This window comes from Geotrypetes seraphini, chromosome 3 (assembly GCF_902459505.1).
Source record: "Geotrypetes seraphini chromosome 3, aGeoSer1.1, whole genome shotgun sequence".
Lineage (NCBI taxonomy): Eukaryota > Metazoa > Chordata > Amphibia > Gymnophiona > Dermophiidae > Geotrypetes > Geotrypetes seraphini.
In genome coordinates, this window is record NC_047086.1 from 318,737,408 (window position 1) to 318,759,564 (window position 22,157).

At 45.0% G+C, this 22,157-nt stretch overlaps 1 protein-coding gene across 1 annotated transcript in view; it reads right to left on the bottom strand.

Annotated features, from left to right (window-relative positions):
* The window catches only part of CHGB (chromogranin B), a 59,935-nt gene extending 38,182 nt beyond the window's left edge, over positions 1-21,753 (bottom strand). Inside the window, exon 1 of the mRNA XM_033935734.1 lies at positions 21,573-21,753. Coding sequence (XP_033791625.1) covers positions 21,573-21,606 — 34 coding nt within the window. The 5' untranslated portion in view covers positions 21,607-21,753. The remainder of the gene's footprint in view (positions 1-21,572) is intronic.
* Between the last annotated feature and the right edge of the window lie 404 nt (positions 21,754-22,157).

Below are 22,157 nucleotides of genomic sequence, written 5' to 3' on the forward strand. Positions count from 1 at the left end.
CCTATCTTTTGATTTTATTTTGTATACTGCTTAGTGACATACTTTGTCCATGATAATAATAATAACAGTTTATGTATATACCGCAAAGCCGTTAAGTTCTATGCGGTTTACATAATTTAAAATACAATAAAAGTTGAAGAAGATTAGAGAGTGAAGAACCAATAGCTAAAAACCCTAAAAATCTAATAATTACATAGTATGAAATGTTTACATATTACCTACCTAAGTACTTCAAAAATAAATGTCTTTTTAGATGTTATCCTTTTTTTAAAACTTTATTTAGTTTTTAATGCCAACAAAAAGTACAATACAATTTATATACAAATAATGATAATCAACCAAGCACTTATAATCAATCAGTATCTATACCAGAGGTCTCCAAAGTCCCTCCTTAAGGGCCGAATCCAGTCGGGTTTTCAGGATTTCCCCAATGAATATGCATGAGATCTATGTGCATGCACTGCTTTCAATGCATATTCATTGGGGAAATCCTGAAAACCCGACTGGATTCGGCCCTCAAGGAGGGACTTTGGAGACCCTTGATCTATACAAAAGATAAAAATTCCCTCCCCCATCCGTCATTACCATCAGGAATAATACCAAAACAAAAGATATACCCCCTCCCGCTCCCACCCCCCAGATGTGTGGGTGAAAACAACAGAAAATAAAGATAAAGGACAACCATAGCAAATCTACAAAAGACGTCAATGGACCCCAAACTAGTTTGTTTTCTAAATTCTCCATAAATTTCGGTAAAAAGTTGATCTAAGTCTTTGCCCCATGCTGCTACTTGATATGAAAGAAGATGCTGATGATATTTTTTTAAGTTTGCATTCTTTAACAGGCGGAAAGCAAAAATCAAATGTGAGATTATTTTATGTCTATTAATTGTAAAAGAGAAAAGTTCATTTATATATTTGGTAGTCAACAAAGAGAACCTTAAAACAAAAGCAACTGAATTTAAATTTCACACACATCTCCACTGGCAACCAATGCAACACCCGATAAAAGGGTATCAAATGGGTAATAAAAATAAAAATAAAAATTGGTGCCTAGAAGTATGCACCACTTGTGTCCATCATTGATGCCAAAAATGAGCTCTTTCCACGCTGTTATTCAGTGATTTTCTTGGAAGAATTTCTTTATTTACTTATTTTTGTGGGTTCCTGATGAAGGATGTTATCCGAAACCGAGTTCAGTTGAACCCGTGTTTGTTTCTCTTTCAAGCAACTGATACAAGTGGGCGTTTGGATTTCCATCCTGAAACTGTTGGGGAGCCACGTGGGACCTCCCATTGAGATCAGTTTAGGTCACTTTACAGTTTCTTGGACTGTGCAGTCTTTTTATGTTTTATATACTGTGTTAGCGCAATGCTGTTTTGGTTTACACTGTTTTTGTGGTTTTTCACTTTATTTAGTTTTTCGCTCATTTGTATCTCACACGGAAGACTCTAGGATAGTGAGGTGTGTGGTGACACACGGATTGCAGTACTGAACGTTCATTCGTTCACTTGACTATACAATCCTGCACTGAGGTCTTCCTATCACTCAAAATTTATTAATTCATAAAATTAAAAACTTTATTAATATTCTTTATTATTTAGACTTTTTCGGCATTGTAGTGCACAGTCTGTCTAACATTTTTGTTATAGAACTTTTTTGCTCCAATAATTAGCAAAGATGCATGTACAGTATATGCGCCAGGCTTATTCTATTAGGTAACACCTAAGTGCTCTAGTACAAGGGGCCGCTGAAATGTTCTCAGCCCAACCAAGAAGAGAATTATGTGGAGCAATGAAACTTACAAGGTATTCCACACTTCTCTTGACACTTTTTGTTTTATTTCATATCATTGAAACGAAATGTTTGAAGAAAAGTGTGAAATAACTTGTATGTTTCATGGTTCCACATCATTCTCTTCTTGGTTGGGCTGAGAACTATTCAGCGGCCCCCTCGTATTGTGATGTCATAATGCCTCATTTCACCAATGCCTACGAACCAACCACATTGGTGATGTCACAATGGCTTGGTTTTCCTATAGAATAACTTGTAAGTTTTATGGCTCCACATCATTCTCTTCTTGGTTGGGCCAAGAACTTTTCAGCCGCCCCTTGCATTTAACTGCAAGGGGTCATATATGTGGATGGAGCAAGGGCAGGCCATACGTGTGTTGCCAAACACACACTCATAACTTACAGAATACTATCAGTTAACATAGTAACATAGTAACATAGTAACATAGTAACATAGTAGATGACGGCAGATAAAGACCCGAATGGTCCATCCAGTCTGCCCAACCTGATTCAATTTAAAATTTTTTTTTTTTTTTTTTTTTCTTCTTAGCTATTTCTGGGCGAGAATCCAAAGCTTTACCCGGTACTGTGCTTGGGTTCCAACTGCCGAAATCTCTGTTAAGACTTACTCCAGCCCATCTACACCCTCCCAGCCATTGAAGCCCTCCCCTGCCCATCCTCCTCCAAACGGCCATACACAGACACAGACCGTACAAGTCTGCCCAGTAACTGGCCTAGTTCAATCTTTAATATTATTTTCTGATTCTAAATCTTCTGTGTTCATCCCACGCTTCTTTGAACTCAGTCACAGTTTTACTCTCCACCACCTCTCCCGGGAGCGCATTCCAGGCATCCACCACCCTCTCCGTAAAGTAGAATTTCCTAACATTGCCCCTGAATCTACCACCCCTCAACCTCAAATTATGTCCTCTGGTTTTACCATTTTCCTTTCTCTGGAAAAGATTTTGTTCTACGTTAATACCCTTTAAGTATTTGAACGTCTGAATCATATCTCCCCTGTCTCTCCTTTCCTCTAGGGTATACATATTCAGGGCTCTCCAGTTATATGCATTGATTAGAGCAGTGTTTCTCAACTCGGCCCTTTGCCAGTCAGGTTTTCAGGATATCCACAATGAATATGCATAAACTTGATTTGCATACTCTGTCTCCATTATATGCAAATTTCTTTCATGCATACTCATGGATATCCTGAACCTGACTGGTAAAGGGGTACTTCAGGACTCAGTTGAGAAACACTGGATTAGAGTACATAGGCACACCCACTTACATCAGCCATTGACCTGGAGTAAGCGATTGTGCCTAACTTTTGGCATGCCAAAGCAAGTCTTTACTTGGTTTTTATAATGACTTAGGTTTGCCTATAGAAACATAGAAACTGACGGCAGAAAAGGGCCACGACCCGTCTAGTCTGCCCACACTAATGACCCATCCCCCTAACTTCCTCTGTGAAGAGATCCCACGTGCCAATCCCATTTTTTCTTAAAATCTAGCACGCTGCTGGCCTCAATTACCTGTAGTGGAAGACTATTCCAGCGATCAACCACCCTTTCGGTGAAGAAATATTTTCTGGTGTCACCATGAAATTTCCCACCCCTGAGTTTCAGCGGATGCCCTCTTGTAGCCGTGAGACCTTTAAGAAAAAAGAGATCTTCTTCCACCTTGATACGGCCCATGACATATTTGAACGTCTCGATCATGTCTCCCCTCTCTGCGTTCCTCGGGTGAGTATAGCTGCAACTTATCGAGCCGTTCCTCATACGGGAGATCCTTGAGTCCTGAGACCATCCGGGTGGCCATTCGCTGAACCGACTCAACTCTCAGCACATATATGTCATTAAAGAATTGTGGCACCTACTTTTTTGCTCCAAATTATAGAATTTTCCCCGGTTCATAGACAGTAACGCGGAAGACAAAGGCGCGTGCCGACAACTGAGCGCAAGATGGAGGCGTGCGCCGAAGAAAAAGACTGTTTTTAGGGGCTGCGACAGGGGTTTTTGTTGGGGAGCCCCCCACTTTACTTAATACATATCACAGTGGCGTTGAGGGGGGTTTGGGGGTTGTAACCCCCCACATTTTAGTGAAAACGTAACTTTTTCCCTAAAAACAGGGAAAAAGTTAAGTTTTCAGTAAAATATGGGGGGTTACAACCCCCCAAACCCCCCACAACGCGGCGCGATCTGTATTAAGTAAAGTGGGGGGTTCCCCCCCACCCCCGTCGTAGCCCCTAAAAACAGTCTTTTTCTTCGGCGCATGCCTCCGCGCTGCACTCAGTTGTCTGCTCGCGCCTTTGTCCTGGCGCGCTTTTGACCTGACATCATTTTCCCCTACTGCAATCTGCAATCCTGGAGGATTGCAAAGCATGCATTATATGTAAATATCTCATGTATATTTATAAGGAATAACCTGAAAACTGGGGCTGCAGTTTGATACACTTCTTCCATTCCTTTGATGGCAGGGAACCCCAAACTGGATGCAGTTTCACCTGGACCTAATAAGATTGTACAGTACATAATCCCTAAATGTAATATTTAGTTTTATGCACATAAATGCATTTATTGCTTTTTTAGCACTCACACTTAAGAAAGAGATTCACAAACTACTATACAATCCTTCAGCAACACTACAACAAATCTCTAGGGATGGGCGGTTGTTTCCAACATTGTGGGAAATGTCGACAGCCATTAACATATGAAAATGAGCAGAAGAAACAACAACATTTTTGATGGTCTCTGGAAACCAGGCATCAGATGATTTCATTTATTTTTGTCGTTCTAGTTTAATCTAGTAGTATCTTATATTTCTGCTCTACGTAATTGTGGATCTAAATTTGTGGACTTGAGAATGATTAGTCAATAATGTTTCTTTATATATTTTTGCTTTCCTGAAATGTAATGGACTGTATCAATCTTTTCTGTACAAGATTTATGCTTGATAAAATAACTGAAACTTGATAACGAAAAAAAAATTGTAGTGGGATTTTTTTTTTTCATTTACTGATAATAGTGCACATTTTGCATGGAAGGTGCACTCTGAATGGCATTGCTCCCATAAAGACAAACCCCCTCCTTTACAAAGCCGTACTAGTGTTTTTAGCACCGGCCACGGTGATAAGAACTCTGACGCTCATATAAATTTTATTTTATTTTAATTTATTTATTTAAATATATCTTACTTGCTATTAAAATGGTGTGTGGTCTTCGTGATAAGGCATATGGGGACAGACTTAAAGATCTCAATCTGTACACCTTGGAGGAAAGGCGGGAGAGGGGAGATATGATAGAGACGTTTAAATACCTACATGGTGTAAATGTGCATGAGTCAAGTCTCTTTCATTTGAAAGGAAACTCTGCAATGAGAGGGCATAGGATGAAGTTAAGAGGTGATAGGCTTCGGAGTAATCTGAGGAAATATTTTTTTTACGGAAAGGGTGGTAGATGCGTGGAACAGTCTCCCGAAAGAAGTGGTAGAAACAGAGACTGTGTCTGAATTCAAAAGGGCCTGGGATAGGTACGTGGGATCTCTCGGAGAGAGAAAGAGATAATGGTTACTATGGATGGGCAGACTAGATGGGCCATTTGGCCTTTATCTGCCGTCATGTTTCTATGTTTCTATCCTATAGTTCCTATGAGCGTAGGAGCTGTTACTGCCACAGCCAGCAATAAAAACCGTGCTATGCTTTTGTAAAAGAGGGGATACATGACAAACGAAAATGTAAAAAATTCAAACAAATAAAATGAACATTCCCAGAAACAATAAGGGAGTTGACAAAGCTATATTTTTCTAGCTGCCTATCTCTACTAATTTCCTGACTATTCACAAATGTGTCATCTTTGAATATCTTCAATCAGTTGGGAAATCTATTACTAACTACAGCACTAACAACACTGCACAACAATTTTTTGGTTAAGTCTTGATTCCTGAAAAGTTTTTGGTGATTATGACAGGTACCAACTTGGTATGCTCAAATATGGTTTTGGTTTTACTGCATCACGTAAGAACTATGAGAAATAGACATTTTTATGTTTACTGACAATAAAATATATAGTCAAGTTTACGTTTCGCACAAGCGACTAAATGAAACAGAATTAAAAGTGTTTTGCTCCCGAGTTTCTTTTATATTCAGTGTCTGGTGCATCACGTTGTAGCATCCAACAATAGTCGGCAAGCATTGACGGATTCCAATTGCCCTGGTATCGTTTCTCCATCGTAGCTATGTCTTGATGAAACCTTTCACCGTGCTCGTCACTCACAGCACCGAGATTTGCGGGGAAGAAGTCCAAGTGTGAATGGAGGAAATGAATCTTGAGTGACATATTGCACTTCATTCTCTTGTATGCTTTGAGAAGTTTGTCTACCAGCTGAATGTAGTTTGGGGCTCTGTAATTGCCCAGAAAATTGTCAACAACGTCTTTCAAGGCTTTCCAGCCAATTTTTTCCGGCCCAACTAACAGATCTTCAAATCGCTTGTCACTCATAACATGTCTGATCTGGGGGCCAACAAAAATACCCTCTTTGATCTTGGCATCAGTTATTCTTGGGAACATCTGTCTTAAATAACGAAAACCTTCCCCTTCCTTGTTCATTGCTTTCACAAAATTCTTCATGAGTCCCAGTTTAATGTGAAGAGGAGGCAAAAATATCTTTGTCGGGTCAACAAGCGATTCATGTGCTACATTTTTCTGTCCTGGAACTAACTTTTTACGGAGTGGCCAGTTCTTTCTAGAATAGTGCGACTCTCTGTCTCGGCTGTCCCATTCGCAGATGAAACAGCAGTACTTTGTATAGCCAAGCTGCAGTCCTAGTAACAGAGCAACGACTTTGAGGTCTCCACAGATATTCCAGTTATACCTGGTATACTGGACATACTTTAGTAACATTTCCATATTCTCATATGTTTCTTTCATATGTGCTGCATAGCCAACAGGTACTGAAGGATAAACGTTGCCATTGTGCAACAGAACAGCTTTCAGGCTTAACATTGACGAATCAATGAAAAGACGCCACTCTTCCGGGTTGTGATCACAACCAAAGACCGAGAACAATCCTTCAATGTCACAACAGAAACAGAGACTGTCGACTTGTGCAAAAAATTTGGTTATATCATGATGCCGGTCTCGAAACACAGAAATTTTCGTACCTGGTGATAGCAAACACCATTCCTGCAGTCTCGAACCTAGCAGCTCAGCTTTTGCTTTTGACAGACCCAAATCTCTGACCAAATCGTTCAATTCGGACTGTGTTATCAGATGTGGATCGCCTGATGAGGATGGTTCAAAATCCGGGTCAATGTCACTGTTAGAACCCTGCACTGCAGTTTCTTCATCTGGTTCGTCTAAGGTCCAATCCTCTGGTGGTTTCGGAACTGGAAGACTGTCATCATGTGGCATGGGTCTCATTGCTGAAGGCAGATTAGGATATTCAATTGACTTCTTGTTTTTGGCAGAGAAACCAGACACATTAGTCAAACAGAAATAACAGTCCGTCACATGGTCTTTCTGTTCTCGCCATATCATCGGAACAGCAAATGGCATCGTCTTTCGAGTACCTCTGAGCCAGGCTCTCAGACTAACAGCACATGTCGCACAGCAAATGTGAGGCGCCCATTGCTTGTCTTGATCACCTATTTTGCAGCCAAAATACAGATGATAGGCTTTCTTTACAAGGGCAGTCATCGAACGTCTCTGAGGCGTAAGTGTATATTCCCCACAGATATAGCAGAATGTGTCGCGGCTGTTACGACACCGACGAGACATATTGCCCGACACCAAAACGTCTATAGCATCAAGTTTACTTACTGTTATATTGCTACAGCTACTATACTACTATACTTTACTATACTGATACTATATACACACACGGACTATCTATATTAACCAAATGAGCAGGATCGGTGTATGGAAGCCACCATTATAGCATGGTGAGACAGCGCAAGCTCGTTCAGACCTGCCCAGACATGCCCAGGATGTCATCTTCCATAAAACAGCTTCCAACCTGGCTAGATTTTATGCATGGACATACCCAGGCGGCACAAACCGTTGTTGATAAGACACTTATGGGAGAAAAAATTGTTTGCATCCAAATATAAGAAAAAATCACGACAAAATTGAAGATTTCTCTGAAATGGTACGTGATGGGTAATTTTTGATGTAATATTCATGATCAGCACCCAAAATTCTATAAGAAACACCCAGCAGTGTTCAGGAAGCAAAAACTTTGTTGTGCAGTGCAATTAAATACCACAATATAACAGTGCTGAGAAAATGTTTTTATACGTTTAAAATAGTTCAAAATTAAATAATATTGTGCAGTGTGCTCAGTGCTCCAACTGAAAGGTCATAAGTGAATAATAAGACCAATAGTTTGCATCATTCTGCTCCCAGCACCTGCCAATTACGGTAAGTAGAGTCGTCTTTTAAACATATAAAATTATCTTCCATCTTGAGTGAAATGGTGTGGTGGCTGTGTTAGTCGTCTTTCCAAGGTAGTATAAATAAATAAAACAAAAAACAAAGGAAATAAGGTGAAACCGTTTTTATTGGACTAATTTCTACCACCATCTACCACCCTTTCTACCACCATCTTCACTTCCTGCCTTTCGAATCCAGAGTGCTTTTCAAATTTGCATGCTTCTGCTACAAATCGGTATATGGCCTCTCGCCAAGATACATCAATCCCCTCTTTAACCTTTACTGCTCCAACAAGAAATCCTGCAGAATTCAACTGTTCACCTACTCCTCGTTAAAGCTCTGTCATCTCAAAAGATTCCTAGACAAAACCTTCGCCTTCCAAGCAGCCGAGATGAACCCATGGATCGCCCAAATGATTCTCGAGGCCCCTACTTACCTCGACTTCAGAAAAACACTCAAAACTTACCTATTCAACAAACAAGCCCCGTAACGCCCCCTTTCCGGAACTACCTGGCCACACGTTCAACCCACTCCCCCACATTATTGATCGCTGTCTTCCTGCGCCCCTACCCGCTTCTTTCTTCATCAGCCAAGTTCGGCTAAAGTTGTTGTAAATCCAATATATTGTGGTAAATCGGCCCGTTCGGCCCTTCCCCCCCCCCCTCCCCTCTATTGATCGCTTTCTTCCTTCTCTCCTTCCCACTTCCGCTTCCTCAGCCATGTTTGGCTGAAGGTGTTATAAATCCAATATATTGTTTGTAAATCGGCATGTCAATGCGGATCCTAATGTAATTGTTGTGAACCGCCTAGAACTCGGGTATGGCGGTATATAAGAATAAAATTATTATTATTATTATTATTATAATTCAATGCATTTTATGATGAGCTTTCGAAGGTAACCCTTCTTCACATCAGAAAAAAGCAAATGTTGACAGATATTAGTACAAGTAAGGAAGCATGAAAGCATTTTGGGGATAGGAAGAGGGAGGGGTAGGTGGGTGGGCAGGAAACTAAAATACCACAGGTATATTTTTATGATTTGGACTGACGGAGAAGAGACTCTAACAATTCTACAATTCTTTGAATACTTACCATCCTACAAATTCAAAATTGACTATTCCCCAGAAAAAGTCAATTTTCTAGATACCACAGTCTCTGTCAACAATGGTTACATACAAACATCTATTTACATGAAACCTATGAGCAGATGCAGCTACCTCCACAATTCCAGCTTCACATATAAAAAAAATCCATTATACACAGCCAAGCCACACGATACCACCATATCTGCTCTGACCCAAGAATCAGAGATAAGCACCTAAAGACCCTGACTGAATCCTTCAAACAAAAAGGATACAACCCTTAAATAGTCTCCAAGAATATTACCTCATCCCTTAAAACACTACACTACAAGGACAAGAAAACCACAGACAGGATCCCCTTGGCAGTGACATACAATCCAGACCTGGAAAAATTATACGAGATCTATAACCACTACTCCAGGAAGATTAATTACTAAAATAAATATTCCCAGCTCCACCTGTGCTGGCCTTCTGTCAGCCACCTAATTTGAAACCAAAATTGCTAAAATGCAAGTTCCCCACACAAACCCATGAAGAAGAGAATGGCACACATCCTTGTGATGTGACAAACTGCAGACTTTGTAAGCACATCTCAAAGGATCCCATAGTCACTCATATGGGAAAAAACATTCAGCATAAAGGGATCCTTCACATGTTCATCATTCAGTGCAAAAAGTGCAAAGAGGCATGTTACATTGGTGAAACAAGCCAAATGCTAAAGACCAGAATCAAACTACATAGATATCATATTAAGAAATGCAATACCAACCAGGATGTCACCTCTGTCAGACAACACTTTGGAAAAACTGACGACTGCACCAATGATTTTATGGTGAGAATACTAAAAGGGAACTTTAAAACAATCCAATGTAAAATCTTTGAAATCAAAATGATAAGATATTTTGACACCTACCAGACAGGACTTAACAGAGATCTGGGCTTTCTTTCCTATCATAAAGACATTTAAAACTGCTCTGCCACCTTTCTGTCTCCTGTCCACCCTCCCACCCTATCCTCTTCCTATCCCTGAAATGCTTTCATGTTTTCCTTAAATATACTGATATCTGTCAACATTTACTTTTTTCTGATCTGAAGAAGAAGGGTTACTTTCGAAAGCTCATCATAAAATGCATTGAGTTAGTCCAATTAAAAAAAGCATCACCTTATTTCCTTTGTTTTATTTCTTTAAACTTTTTTTTTTTTTTTAATCCATCTTTGAATATGCAATACTTTATATTTGTCACTATGGAAGAACTCGTGCAAGCTTCTAATCCAGTGCTTCTGACCTCAGTCTTCGGGAAATACCCAGTTAGCTAGGTTTGCGGAATGTTCGCAATGCATATGCTTGAGATAGAACTCCCTGCTCCACTGTAAGGAAATAGTAACATATTACATATATCTCATGCATATGCATTGCTGGTATCCTGAAAACTTCTCCTGGCTAGTGTATGTCCTAATGACTGAGTTGAGATCAAGTGTACTATTCAAAAGATCTCTGCACAACCGATTGTAACCTATGAATGTATCTCTCCTCCCAACCTGTACCTTATTTCCGATGACTTTGCATTGTAAGAAGGAGCCCGAGAGCTGGTCTCAAAGGGCGGAGAGTAACACGGGGCTGGGAGGCCCGAGTGTTGCTTGTAGGCAAGGTAGGGAAGAGGGGGAGGGGGGGGTTTGGTAGAGAACAACCGTTAGAAAGAAGTATATGGAAGAAGGGGAGGGGTTCGCGCCAAAAGGAGAGGCAGGGATTGGATAGTGTAGGAAAAATGGGGGCGTTTACTTAGGGTTTTAGCACGAGCCTTGGAGGACTGAGTTCATTGCAGGTCCTCCAAGGCATAATTTTGTGACTTACTCAGTTTTGGTCCCGTTTTCCTGGATTCGGGGGTGCTGTTATGGAGTCTTTCAGTTTGGCTGAGGAGCGTGGTGAAGAGGGGGAAGCCGAATTATCGATCTTAGCGGGAGACTCGTTCACGGAGGAGTCGCTGGAGCAGGTGGGTGTCGGCTTCGGGGAGGAGCGTGTGCAGCCCGTTCGGCGATCTAAGATCGAGGCGCTGTCGGCTTTAGCCATCGCTGGTGCGGGGGTCACTCGGGGGACTCGCTCGGGGATCATTACTGCTGCGGGGAAGGTCCGGCGTAAGTCTTCGTTGTCGGGCAGTGAGCAGGTAGCTGTCCCGGCCGGCCGCAGTTCGCTGATTTCGTCGGGGGGCGGGGCTTCCGCAGCGTTATCCAGTGCTGGGAGTGTGAGCAGGAACGTGCTGGCGAGCAGGGAGGTGGGAGGAGACGTTGCTTCTCTGCGTGGGCCTGTTCTTGGGGGCAGAGAGGTTTCGGCTGCAGCAGGAGTCTCTGAGCCTTCTTGCTCTGGGGTTTCCAGTGTTCGGGAGGTCTCCTCTGGGTTGCTGGCTGGGGGTCCTGGTGAGTCTTGTGTGTCTCCAGAGGTTTTGGGTTTAGGACGGGGCATGTGTGCACCTGGTTTTATGTCCGGTGCTGGTGTTGGACCTGCAGGTCCGTTCCCAGGTTTCTTTGCGGGTGGTTGGGCTCCGAGTTGGGGGGCGGCTTCTTGGGGTTCTAGCCCTTCGGGTGGCGGTTTTATGCCTTCGGTTTCTCACTGGGGTGGGGGTGTTCCTGGGAATATGGCTATGGGGATGATGCCTGGGGGCAGTTTTGGGTCCGGATGGGGAGCCCCTGTTGGTATGCCTGGGTTTTGTTTTCCTGGTCCTGCCTCTGTTTCTTGGTCTCCACAGGTGACGTGTCTACTACCAGGAGGACAGACGGTGCAAACGGACGGTTTGGGAGCAGTTGGCAGTCCCGGAGTTGCTGAGAGACCTGGTTATTCAGCTGCGGAGCGAGGATCGGCGCCGACTGCTGGTGCGGTTGCTGGCGGAGGCACTGCGGAATCTGTTCACAGTTCATCCCTGATGCCGGAGGTTGCTGTTCGTGGCGGCTCGGCGCAAGCTTCTGATGTCTCTTCTGTGGTGGGGACTGCTGACCAGGGCGTCTCTGGAGTGGCTGCTGGAGTATCGGGAGCTTCTAATACTGGTAACAAGGCGCCTGCTCAGGTTGCTGGCGGGGGGAAGGCGCGGCATAAGAAGCGCAGGCGTCGGCGTCGGGGTTCGTCTTCGTCCTCGTCTGGGTCGTCTTCGTCGGGTTCGACGTCTTCCTCTTCCGTGTCAACCGGTCCTGCAAGGGTGGGGGCAGCTACTGGGGCGGGTAGTGGGGAGGCTGCCACAGGTGAAGTACGGGGTGCTCCGGCTTTAGTGGCACTTACTGAGTTGTGGGAAAAGGTTCCCCGGGATTTGCGGCGGAAGATTCGGCGGCGGTCCTGCTTGGATATTTTTCGCCTCATGGAGGGTAGAGCCCATAGGAAGAGGCATAGCAAATCCAAGCGTGCTGGGAAGGAGGTTAAACCCTTTCCAGTTGCTCGTTCCATTATTAATTGGATCCGTGCTTTTTTACGGTTAGCAAGTGTTTGGGGTCGTGCTAATCCACAGGATGCCGGTTTATTGTTGTCTTATGCGGATTCGATTTTGGATTCCTATCAGCGCTTCGGCGGGTGGGCTTGGTTGAACTATGACGAAGCCTTCAGGGACAAAATGGAAGAAAATAGTTTCATGTCTTGGGGTTCTCAGGACGTGAATCTATGGCTTACTCATATGGCTTCCAAATCCATATCGGGGGCGCCGGTGCGGACTTTTGGGAGTCCTGGGAGTGCTCGGCCCTTTCGCGGGGGGTCGGGGGGGAGTCCTTCAGCAGGTTCCGACGTGTGTTGGAAATTTAATAAATCCAACTGTCCCTTCTCCGACTGCAAATTTCGTCACGCCTGCTCTATCTGTGGTCAATCTCACTCGGCCGTTAAATGTCCCAAACGGGTCGGTGGAGCAGCTGCAGGAGTTGCGAAGTGATGTTTCGGTGGCAGTACCTACTCCGATTCGGGTAGGAGTTATGCGCCCGTGGTTGCACAGTTATAGTCGACGGAGGGTAGCGGATATTTTGGAGGCAGGGTTTACAGAAGGTTTTGATATTCCTTTTTTGGGGGAGGTGTCGGCGGCGCGGGTTCAAAACTCATCTTCGGTGTCCATTTTGCGGGGTATAGTGTGGGATAAGTTGTCTGCAGAGATTCAATTGGGGCGCATTGCGGGTCCTTATCGTGTTCCGCCTTTTTCCAGCATGAAGATTTCGCCTCTGGCAGTGATTCCTAAGAAAGCCCCGGGGCAGTATCGTCTCATTCATAACTTATCTCGGCCTCTTGGTCGGTCGGTTAATGACGGTATTCCAAAGGATCTTTGCACTGTGCGGTATGCCTCTTTGGATAGTGCATTGAGGATTATTGTCTCTGTCGGACGTGGTGCTTTGCTGGCAAAGGTGGATATCGAATCGGCATTCCGATTGCTACCCATTCATCCGCGGGCGTATCCGTTATTGGGTTTTCGTTTCGACGGTTTGTATTTTTATGACCGGTGTTTGCCCATGGGCTGTTCCATTTCGTGTGCTTATTTCGAAATGTTCAGTTCATTCTTGCATTGGGTCTTAGTTCAGCAGGTAGGTGAGAACTCCGTGGTGCATTATTTGGATGACTTCTTGTTTATTGGTGCAGGGAGTAGCGGGGTTTGTGAGCGTCTTAAGCAGGTTTTTGAGGGTTTGGCTGAGGATTTTGGTGTGCCTTTAGCTCGTGACAAATCGGAGGGGCCGGTTACTTCTTTGGTGTTTTTGGGGATAGAGTTAGACACAGAGGCGTTAGTGACGCGGCTGCCTGTGTTAAAAGTTAATCAATTGCTTGGACTTATTGAGCAAGTGATTCATGCTCCTAAATCTACCTTGCATACGATTCAGTCTTTGTTGGGGTCGCTTAATTTTGCATGTCGAGTTCTTCCTATGGGGAGGGCTTTTTCACGTCGGTTGGCAGCGTCAACGGCTGGGGTACGTGATCGCCATCATTTTTTGCGTCTCCCTGTTGGTGTCCGTGCAGATTTGCGGATGTGGTCAGTTTTTCTTCGGGATTTTAATGGGACTGTGCCAATGCTGGCACCTGAGATTTCTAGCGTTGACCTAGAGTTGTTCTCAGATGCGGCGGGGGGAGTTGGTTTCGGTCTGTATTGCAATGGAGACTGGTGTGCGGAGCGTTGGCCTGAGGAGTGGGTGCGGGCCGGCGTGACAAAGAATATTACCCTGTTGGAATTGTTCCCGCTCATAGTGGCTTGTGAGCTCTGGGAGGGGGTTCTGCGCAATAGACGTGTGGTGTTTTGGTGCGACAATTTGGGAGTGGTGGAGGTCGTCAATCGTCAGGCGGCGCGCTGCTTGGCGGTGAATGCGCTCATGCGGGAATTGGTTTTGCGCTGTTTGCGGTTGAATTTGTTTGTTCGTGCTCGCCATGTTCCGGGTTTGCAAAATGGCATTGCTGACGCTTTGTCTCGTTTCAATTTTTTGCAGTTTCGTCGGCTGGCGCCAGGAGCTCGAGCAGACGGTTCACGGATGCCAGCGCGTTTGTGGAGCCTGGTCGGGAAGGAGTCTGGACGATGCTCCGTCTGTCTGTAGCATCTTCTACGTGGTCACGCTATTCAGCGGGGTTTCGGGCGGTTGCAGCTTTCTTGGGTGATAGGGGTTGGTGTCCGGGAGATGTGGCCGAATCCTTATTGGAGGATTTCGTGCTGTCTTCTTTTCGGGCTCGGGTTTCTCGGGGTGTTGTGCGTGGTCAATTAGCGGGTTTTTCCTTTTTCTGCAGGGCCTTGGGTTGGGCTTGCCCAGTATCTAGTTTTTTGGTCCAACGGCTGTTACGGGCATTAGGACGCGCGCTTCCTCAGACTCGTGATTCGAGGTTGCCCGTCACTCATGAGTTACTACTCCGTCTGTTGGCGGTATTGCCTGAGGTGGCCAACTCGCCTTTTGAGGCCTGTTTATTTCAGGCGGCTTTTTCCATTGCCTTTTTTGGCGCCTTACGGGTTAGTGAATTAGTCGTAGGTCCAGCTTCGGGAGGAGTCCCACGGGGACTTCGGATTCAGCATGTGAATTTGCAGGATTCGGTGTTAAGGCTACATATTGTTAGCTCTAAGACTGATCAGTGTGGTGTTGGGCATTGGGTGGTGTTGCATGCTGTGTCTGGCTGTTTGTCTTGTCCGGTTTTTAGGATGCGTGGATACTTAGCCGTTCGACCCGCTAGCACTCAGATATTGTTTGTGCATGCTGATGGCGCCCCTCTCACGCGTTATCAGTTTAGGGCGGTACTCAATTTAGTGTTGGTGCGTTGTGGTATGAATCCGGCTGATTTCGGAACTCATTCCTTCAGGATTGGTGCTGCCACGAGTGCTAGTAGGGCTGGTATGTCTGGGGAGGGCATCCAGAGATTAGGTCGTTGGGTTTCCAATGCCTTTCGGGGCTATATTCGTCGTGAGGGTGAGGGTGCGGGGAACCTTGCTGCGCGAGGTTCTCAGTAATGGGATTTTCGTAAGGGCCCAAGGGAGGGAGTTTGATCTGTTTTGTTTTATTCTCTGTTTCAGCTCCCGGTTCCCGTTCATATTCCATGTGGATTGTGGGCCATTCTTTCATCCACTGGGCTGGCGAACGTGCAGGTATCCGCCCAGGTGGTCGTCATCTTGGACTGGGGCATATGGGACTTCGTGTTTCCTGGTGGGGACAACGTGGGATGCGTTGGAGTCAGCTTTTGTTTTTGTTGTCTGATCTGCGATCTCGGACTAGTCATCCTGACATACTGCTGATACATTTGGGGGGTAATGATGTGGATACCTGGACGGGAAAGGACTTGGTCAATAGGATCAAGGATGATCTGCGGGTGGTGTGGGATTGGTTCCCGGGGGTGTTGCTCGTATGGTCTGACATTGTGCCTCGTCCGAGTCGTATAGCATCCCGACGTTGGACGAGGGGCCTGGCCAAGCTTAATAGACAAGTTGGGAAATGGGTGGTTGGTCAGGGTGGGTGGCAGATACTGCATGATTGGGTTGATGTTACTTGTTTTGGTTTATTTCATACAGATGGGGTTCACTTGTCGGATGTGGGGTGGGACCTTTTGCTGGATGATTTTGCTTCCAGTTGTGAGAGGTTCCTCAGTTCTCGGTAGTAGTCGCTGCTCTTTTGGGGGAGGGCCTGTTGGTACAGGCCTGTGGCGGGTCTCCCGAGCTACTGGGTGCTGGGGCTCATCCGGCGATGAGCGGTGGGCCGGCTGGGAGCCGTGCCTTGGGGTCAGGTGACCCGGGTTAAAGGGGCATGAGGTCATGCCACCCCTCAGACACTTGCTGTTGGTGGCGGGGTCGGGGGCAAAGGTACTGTTACACAGGGTAGCTCGGGAGGAGCTTGCTGAGGTTCATGGTTAATTAAGGTTCAATGTGTTAATGATGTTAATTTATGCAAATGTATTTATGGTTAATGTGATATAATAAAGAGCTGCGGCTATTTACCACAATAAGGTGTGTTGTTTTATTAATATGGTGGTAGAGAAAGGAGGGAGAATGACAACAGGATGGGACTATCCAGATCCCGATGTTAGAAGGAGCCCGAGAGCTGGTCTCAAAGGGCGGAGAGTAACACGGGGCTGGGAGGCCCGAGTGTTGCTTGTAGGCAAGGTAGGGAAGAGGGGGGGGGGGGGGGTTTGGTAGAGAACAACCGTTAGAAAGAAGTATATGGAAGAAGGGGAGGGGTTCGCGCCAAAAGGAGAGGCAGGGATTGGATAGTGTAGGAAAAATGGGGGCGTTTACTTAGGGTTTTAGCACGAGCCTTGGAGGACTGAGTTCATTGCAGGTCCTCCAAGGCATAATTTTGTCCCGCCCTCCCTCCCTTTGGTGAGGTTTTTGTGGTGTGGAGGCGGGTCTCCCGAGCTACTGGGTGCTGGGGCTCATCCGGCGATGAGCGGTGGGCCGGCTGGGAGCCGTGCCTTGGGGTCAGGTGACCCGGGTTAAAGGGGCATGAGGTCATGCCACCCCTCAGACACTTGCTGTTGGTGGCGGGGTCGGGGGCAAAGGTACTGTTACACAGGGTAGCTCGGGAGGAGCTTGCTGAGGTTCATGGTTAATTAAGGTTCAATGTGTTAATGATGTTAATTTATGCAAATGTATTTATGGTTAATGTGATATAATAAAGAGCTGCGGCTATTTACCACAATAAGGTGTGTTGTTTTATTAATATGGTGGTAGAGAAAGGAGGGAGAATGACAACAGGATGGGACTATCCAGATCCCGATGTTACTTCTTCGACTTAGTATTGTAACTACTTCGATGACTTTGAATTGTAACTACTTCGCTGATTGTCCAACGCCTCGAACTATCATGGCTTTGGAGGTATATAAAAATAAAATTATTATTATTATTAATGACACCATAGGGACTGAAATCACATCTAACAGCATATTTAAAAAAAAGGAGAAGACATATACAGTAGACTCTAAGATAACCGGCACCCGTGGAGATTGATAGATGCTGCTTAAATGTAGTTTCTGGTTGCTTGAGAGTTACTATTAAAAATAGACCTAATTAATACTATACCCTAAACTATGCCATACCATAAACTGTTCTAGACAAACTACCAGACGTGGTAGGCAAAGTGTGGATGTACTCAGGTGTGCGTGCCAAGTTTACACTTAAATTTCCACCAGAAATTGGTTTTATTTTCATTTTTATTTCAAGTATTACAGTATTTCTTTGATTATTATTATTTTTATTTTTTTTTGCTGGTTGCTTGAGTTCCGGTTAACAAAGAGTCTACTCAGTGATGTAATAAGAGGGGTGGTGGTGAGGGGGGGGAGTCCACCCCAGGCACCATGTTGGTGAGGGCATCACTACCCCTCCTCCTCTCCATCCCCTGCCTCTTCCCACTCCTCCCCTTGCCACGCTGTGCACCCCCTTCCCCCCGTACCTTTGTTGAAGTTGTTGCTCGCGGAGGTCAACCACGTGCTCCTTGTGACCCCGTTGGCTCTCCTGCTATCATTTCTGGGCGCTGCACATAAGAAGTGATATCAGAGGGAGAGCCAACAGGGTTGCGAGGAGCAAGTGGTTAACCTCTGCAAGCAACAACTTCAACAAGAGGTATGGGGGAAGGGAAGGGGGCATGTGTGACAGGGGGATCAGGGAAGGAGCGGAGACAAAGGCGGTGGAGAGGCGCCACTGCCCCAGGTGCCTCTTACCCTCGCTATGCCACTGAGGGCTCCTTTTACTAAGGTCTGCTATGCTTTTTAGTGTGCGCTAATGCATGCATGTTAGTCTATGGATGCGTTAACGGTTAGCGTGCATGCTAAACGCGCACTAAAATGCTTAGCACCTTAGTAAAACAGGGGGGGTGTCTACTGTACTACTTCAAATGTTGAAGAGTGACTAAAATGGTTAAGGGGCTGGAGGAGTTGCCCTACAATGAGAGATTAGAGAAACTGGGCCTCTTCTCCCTTGAGCAGAGGAGATTGAGAGGGGACATGATCAAAACATTCAAGAGAATGAAGGGAATAGACTTAGCAGATAAAGACAGATTGTTCACCCTCTCCAAGGTAGGGAGAACGAGAGGGCACTCTCTAAAGTTAAAAGGGGATAGATTCCATACAAACGTATGGACGTTCTTCTTCACCCGGAGAGTGGTAGAAAACTGGAACGCTCTTCCAGAGGCTGTTATAGGGGGAAACACCCTCCAGGGATTCAAGACAAAGTTGGACAGATTCCTGCTAAACTGGAATGTACGCAGGTGAGGCTGGACTTATTTAGAACACTGGTCTTTGACCTGGGGGCCACCGCATGAGCGGACTGCTGGGCGCGATGGACCACTGGTCTGACCCAGTAGCGACAATTCATATGTTCTTTGAGAATGGACTGTTTACTGTACTGGCACAGAAATAGTACGCATCTGACTGGCGAATCGGTGCTGTTGGTACTATGCTCACCATACCATGTTTTGTCATATTATGTTTTACCATGCTTTGTTAATGATGTTTTCCCATCTCTGTCGGACAATGTTTACTATGCAGTCTTCTACCTTACTATGTCTAAGAGTGTGGTGCAGGGGATTGAGCTACAGCCTCAGCATCCTGAGGTTTTAGTTTCAAACCCACACTGTTCCTTGTGACTCTGGGCAAGTCACTTGGTCCCCCATTGCCCCAGGTATATTAGACAGATTGTGAGCCCACCAGGGCAGACGGAAAAATGCTTAAGTAGCTGAGTAAATTCATGAAAATTGTTCTGAGAGTGGTATAGAAAATTGAATACATAAAAATTGTAATCTATCCAAACCAGATTTAATTTTTTCATAGCTTCAGATTTATTACACTTCCCAGCTGTTTTTTTTTATTTTAGGGACAAATATGTCAAACATATTTTAAAATGCATATTGAGTCATTTATGAATATGATGAAGAAAATGAACATATGCTACATTCCATTTATTCACCGAGGTGTTGTTTCTCCGCTTGCGTTTGCTCACTATTTAGGTCTGACAAACAAAACAACTCACACATTTCTGTCAGCTTTATTCTGCTAACTTCTATGAACAGACTATTAAATGCCTTGTCAAAACTGGATATGTAGCACATCAACACTGTTCTCACTGCTCCTCATGACCCTGTTGGCTCTCCCTCTTATATCACTTCCTGCTAAATAACTATCAGACTGAATCTAGATCATCTCCCTGTCTTCGTTTCTCCTAGTTGTGTAATAACGTGTCCTCCTGTTCTATTACATCTTGGATTTTATCATGCCTCTTGCTATAGAGGTCAGGTCGCCTTGTAATAATGTGACTTGCATTATCTGGCAATTCATCTGTTCTTGTTTCTAGGGGTATTTGAGTTTTGTTGGCATAACAGAGATCAAGGCTGTTTTTATATGTTAACATTTTTATTTTAAAAGACTATAAAGATGTACTTATTTTGTTGGATTAAAATGCATTTGGTTTAAGATGAATGTTTCCCCGAGGGCCCCTTTTTTCAGTTGTTAAATATAGATTTATCAAGAGGCAGTACTGGCTTTGGCTAGCAATCCATGCCATAGCAGCTCCAAATTTCCTGGACCTAGAGGAGCCAACTTTTCAAAACGATTGTGGGTGTTAAATTGAAGACAATTTTTACCCAATGGATACTGGGGGTGCTGAAGCACCTAGTGTTCCCACAGAACTGGCATTAATGCTTGGATCCATATGTAGAGGAAATGGGGCTGTTGGACGGTGAAAGAAAAGACCTTTAAAAAATCCATTCAAAACCTACCAATAAAAATAATGAGGGAGGGGGAGGGGGAGAGAGAGAGAGAGACAAAGAGTGTAAAAAAAATAAAAAAAGTATGTTACATATATAGATTTTTTTAAGCCCAGTATCTCTACAGATGGCGTAATCCACAAAAGAAATGCTAGCCCACTTCCAGCATAAGAAAGTGGGCTGGTAACATGAATAGAAAGCAAGCATCAAGTAGATTTTTTGCCTTTTAAAAATAACAAATTATTAATTTTTCCGGGTTTACTTTGGCTGCTGATTTTTCCAAGTAAAAACGAGGATAAGCAAGATCGGGCAGTCGCCTATTAACTGCATGCTTCTGCCTTTGGTTTGCTCCTAGATTCTCTCTCGTTTTCCTTAAGAATTAAAGATGTGGTTTGTTCTCATTCTTGCCCTGCTCTTCCATACTCTGAAGCCTGTCAGTGCAGTGCAATTCAATCGAGGTTATGCTGTTCAGTATTTTGGTGATCTTGCGGTTTACCTTCTTTCTTTGTTATGCTCCATTAGTCCTTTGTCTTCCAAGCCATAAGTAACCAGAAGAGACAAGAAATCTGTTGATCTGAGTATACAATCGGTTCATTTTCTCGGATGAAGGCAGATGAATCGCTTTATCAACTCAGCATCACGTTGAAATTCCCCTCGCATCAGATGCCCTTAAGGACCTTAATATATATATATTAGGCTGAAGGATAAACTACCGAACCCCAGCCCTTCTCTTCGGGTTTATTTCCCTTTTCACATTCCCCCTCCTCCCCCCATTGCTGAGAGACAAAGATAGGGGGGGGGGATCTCGAGATGGGTAGCAGAGAAAAAAGAAAACAGCTTTCCAGCGCTCGATTTCTTAAAACGATCGGAGACAGAGCTTTCCAGCGCTCGATACCCCCCCCCCCTCCCTTGAATTGCCGCCTACCCTCGGAGGGGCTAACGGATGAGTCTGCAGAAGATGTGGTTGGGGGGGGGGGGAACCCCAGACTACACGTTCTTTCTCTTCTGTGTTTCTGTGCTCCAACTCAAGAGTCCCTAGTGTGCGCTGTAGAGCCGGCTCTTAGGTCGCTCTCCAGGGTGCTGAAAGGCTGTTGCAAAAGCAGGACTTACCTGGCAGCGCAGCCAGCAGCAGTAGTAGCAGCATCCTCCTTCCGTGTCCCACCCCCACCTGTTCTTTCACGCATACACAGCTCGCCCAGCTACTTCGGGGGCTCTGGGTGGTAGGAGGGAACTCAGCGTCTGCTAAGGGCGTAGATGGACCCTGGGCGCTCAGATCCTTACAGCCCTGATCAAGCTGTTCCCTAAAACTGCAGCCCCGTGTGCCGGCTCTCTTTATAGGGGGCAGCTAGGGGCGGGCCCGGGACTCACACGGTAAAGGGTATCCACCGCCCCCCCCCTACTAGATCGAAACTGCGTCAGAAAGTGTCCTCCCGAAAGCCCTTCGGTGTAGAAACTTCTCTGCTATTTGCAATTGGGATTACTGAGGCTCTCTCACGCAGCGTCTCCTTCTGCGCCTGTCGCTTGGGTCAGTGCACCTGTTCACACCCCGCACCCATGCCAAAGCGGTTTAGCAGCTGTAAGATACAAAAGAGAAGGTGCCCGTCCCAAAAAGAAGAATGCTATGACGTAATTACAGAGGCAAATTATTAAACACAATTGACAAACCGACTTCTTTTTTTTCTCTTTTCTGTACAC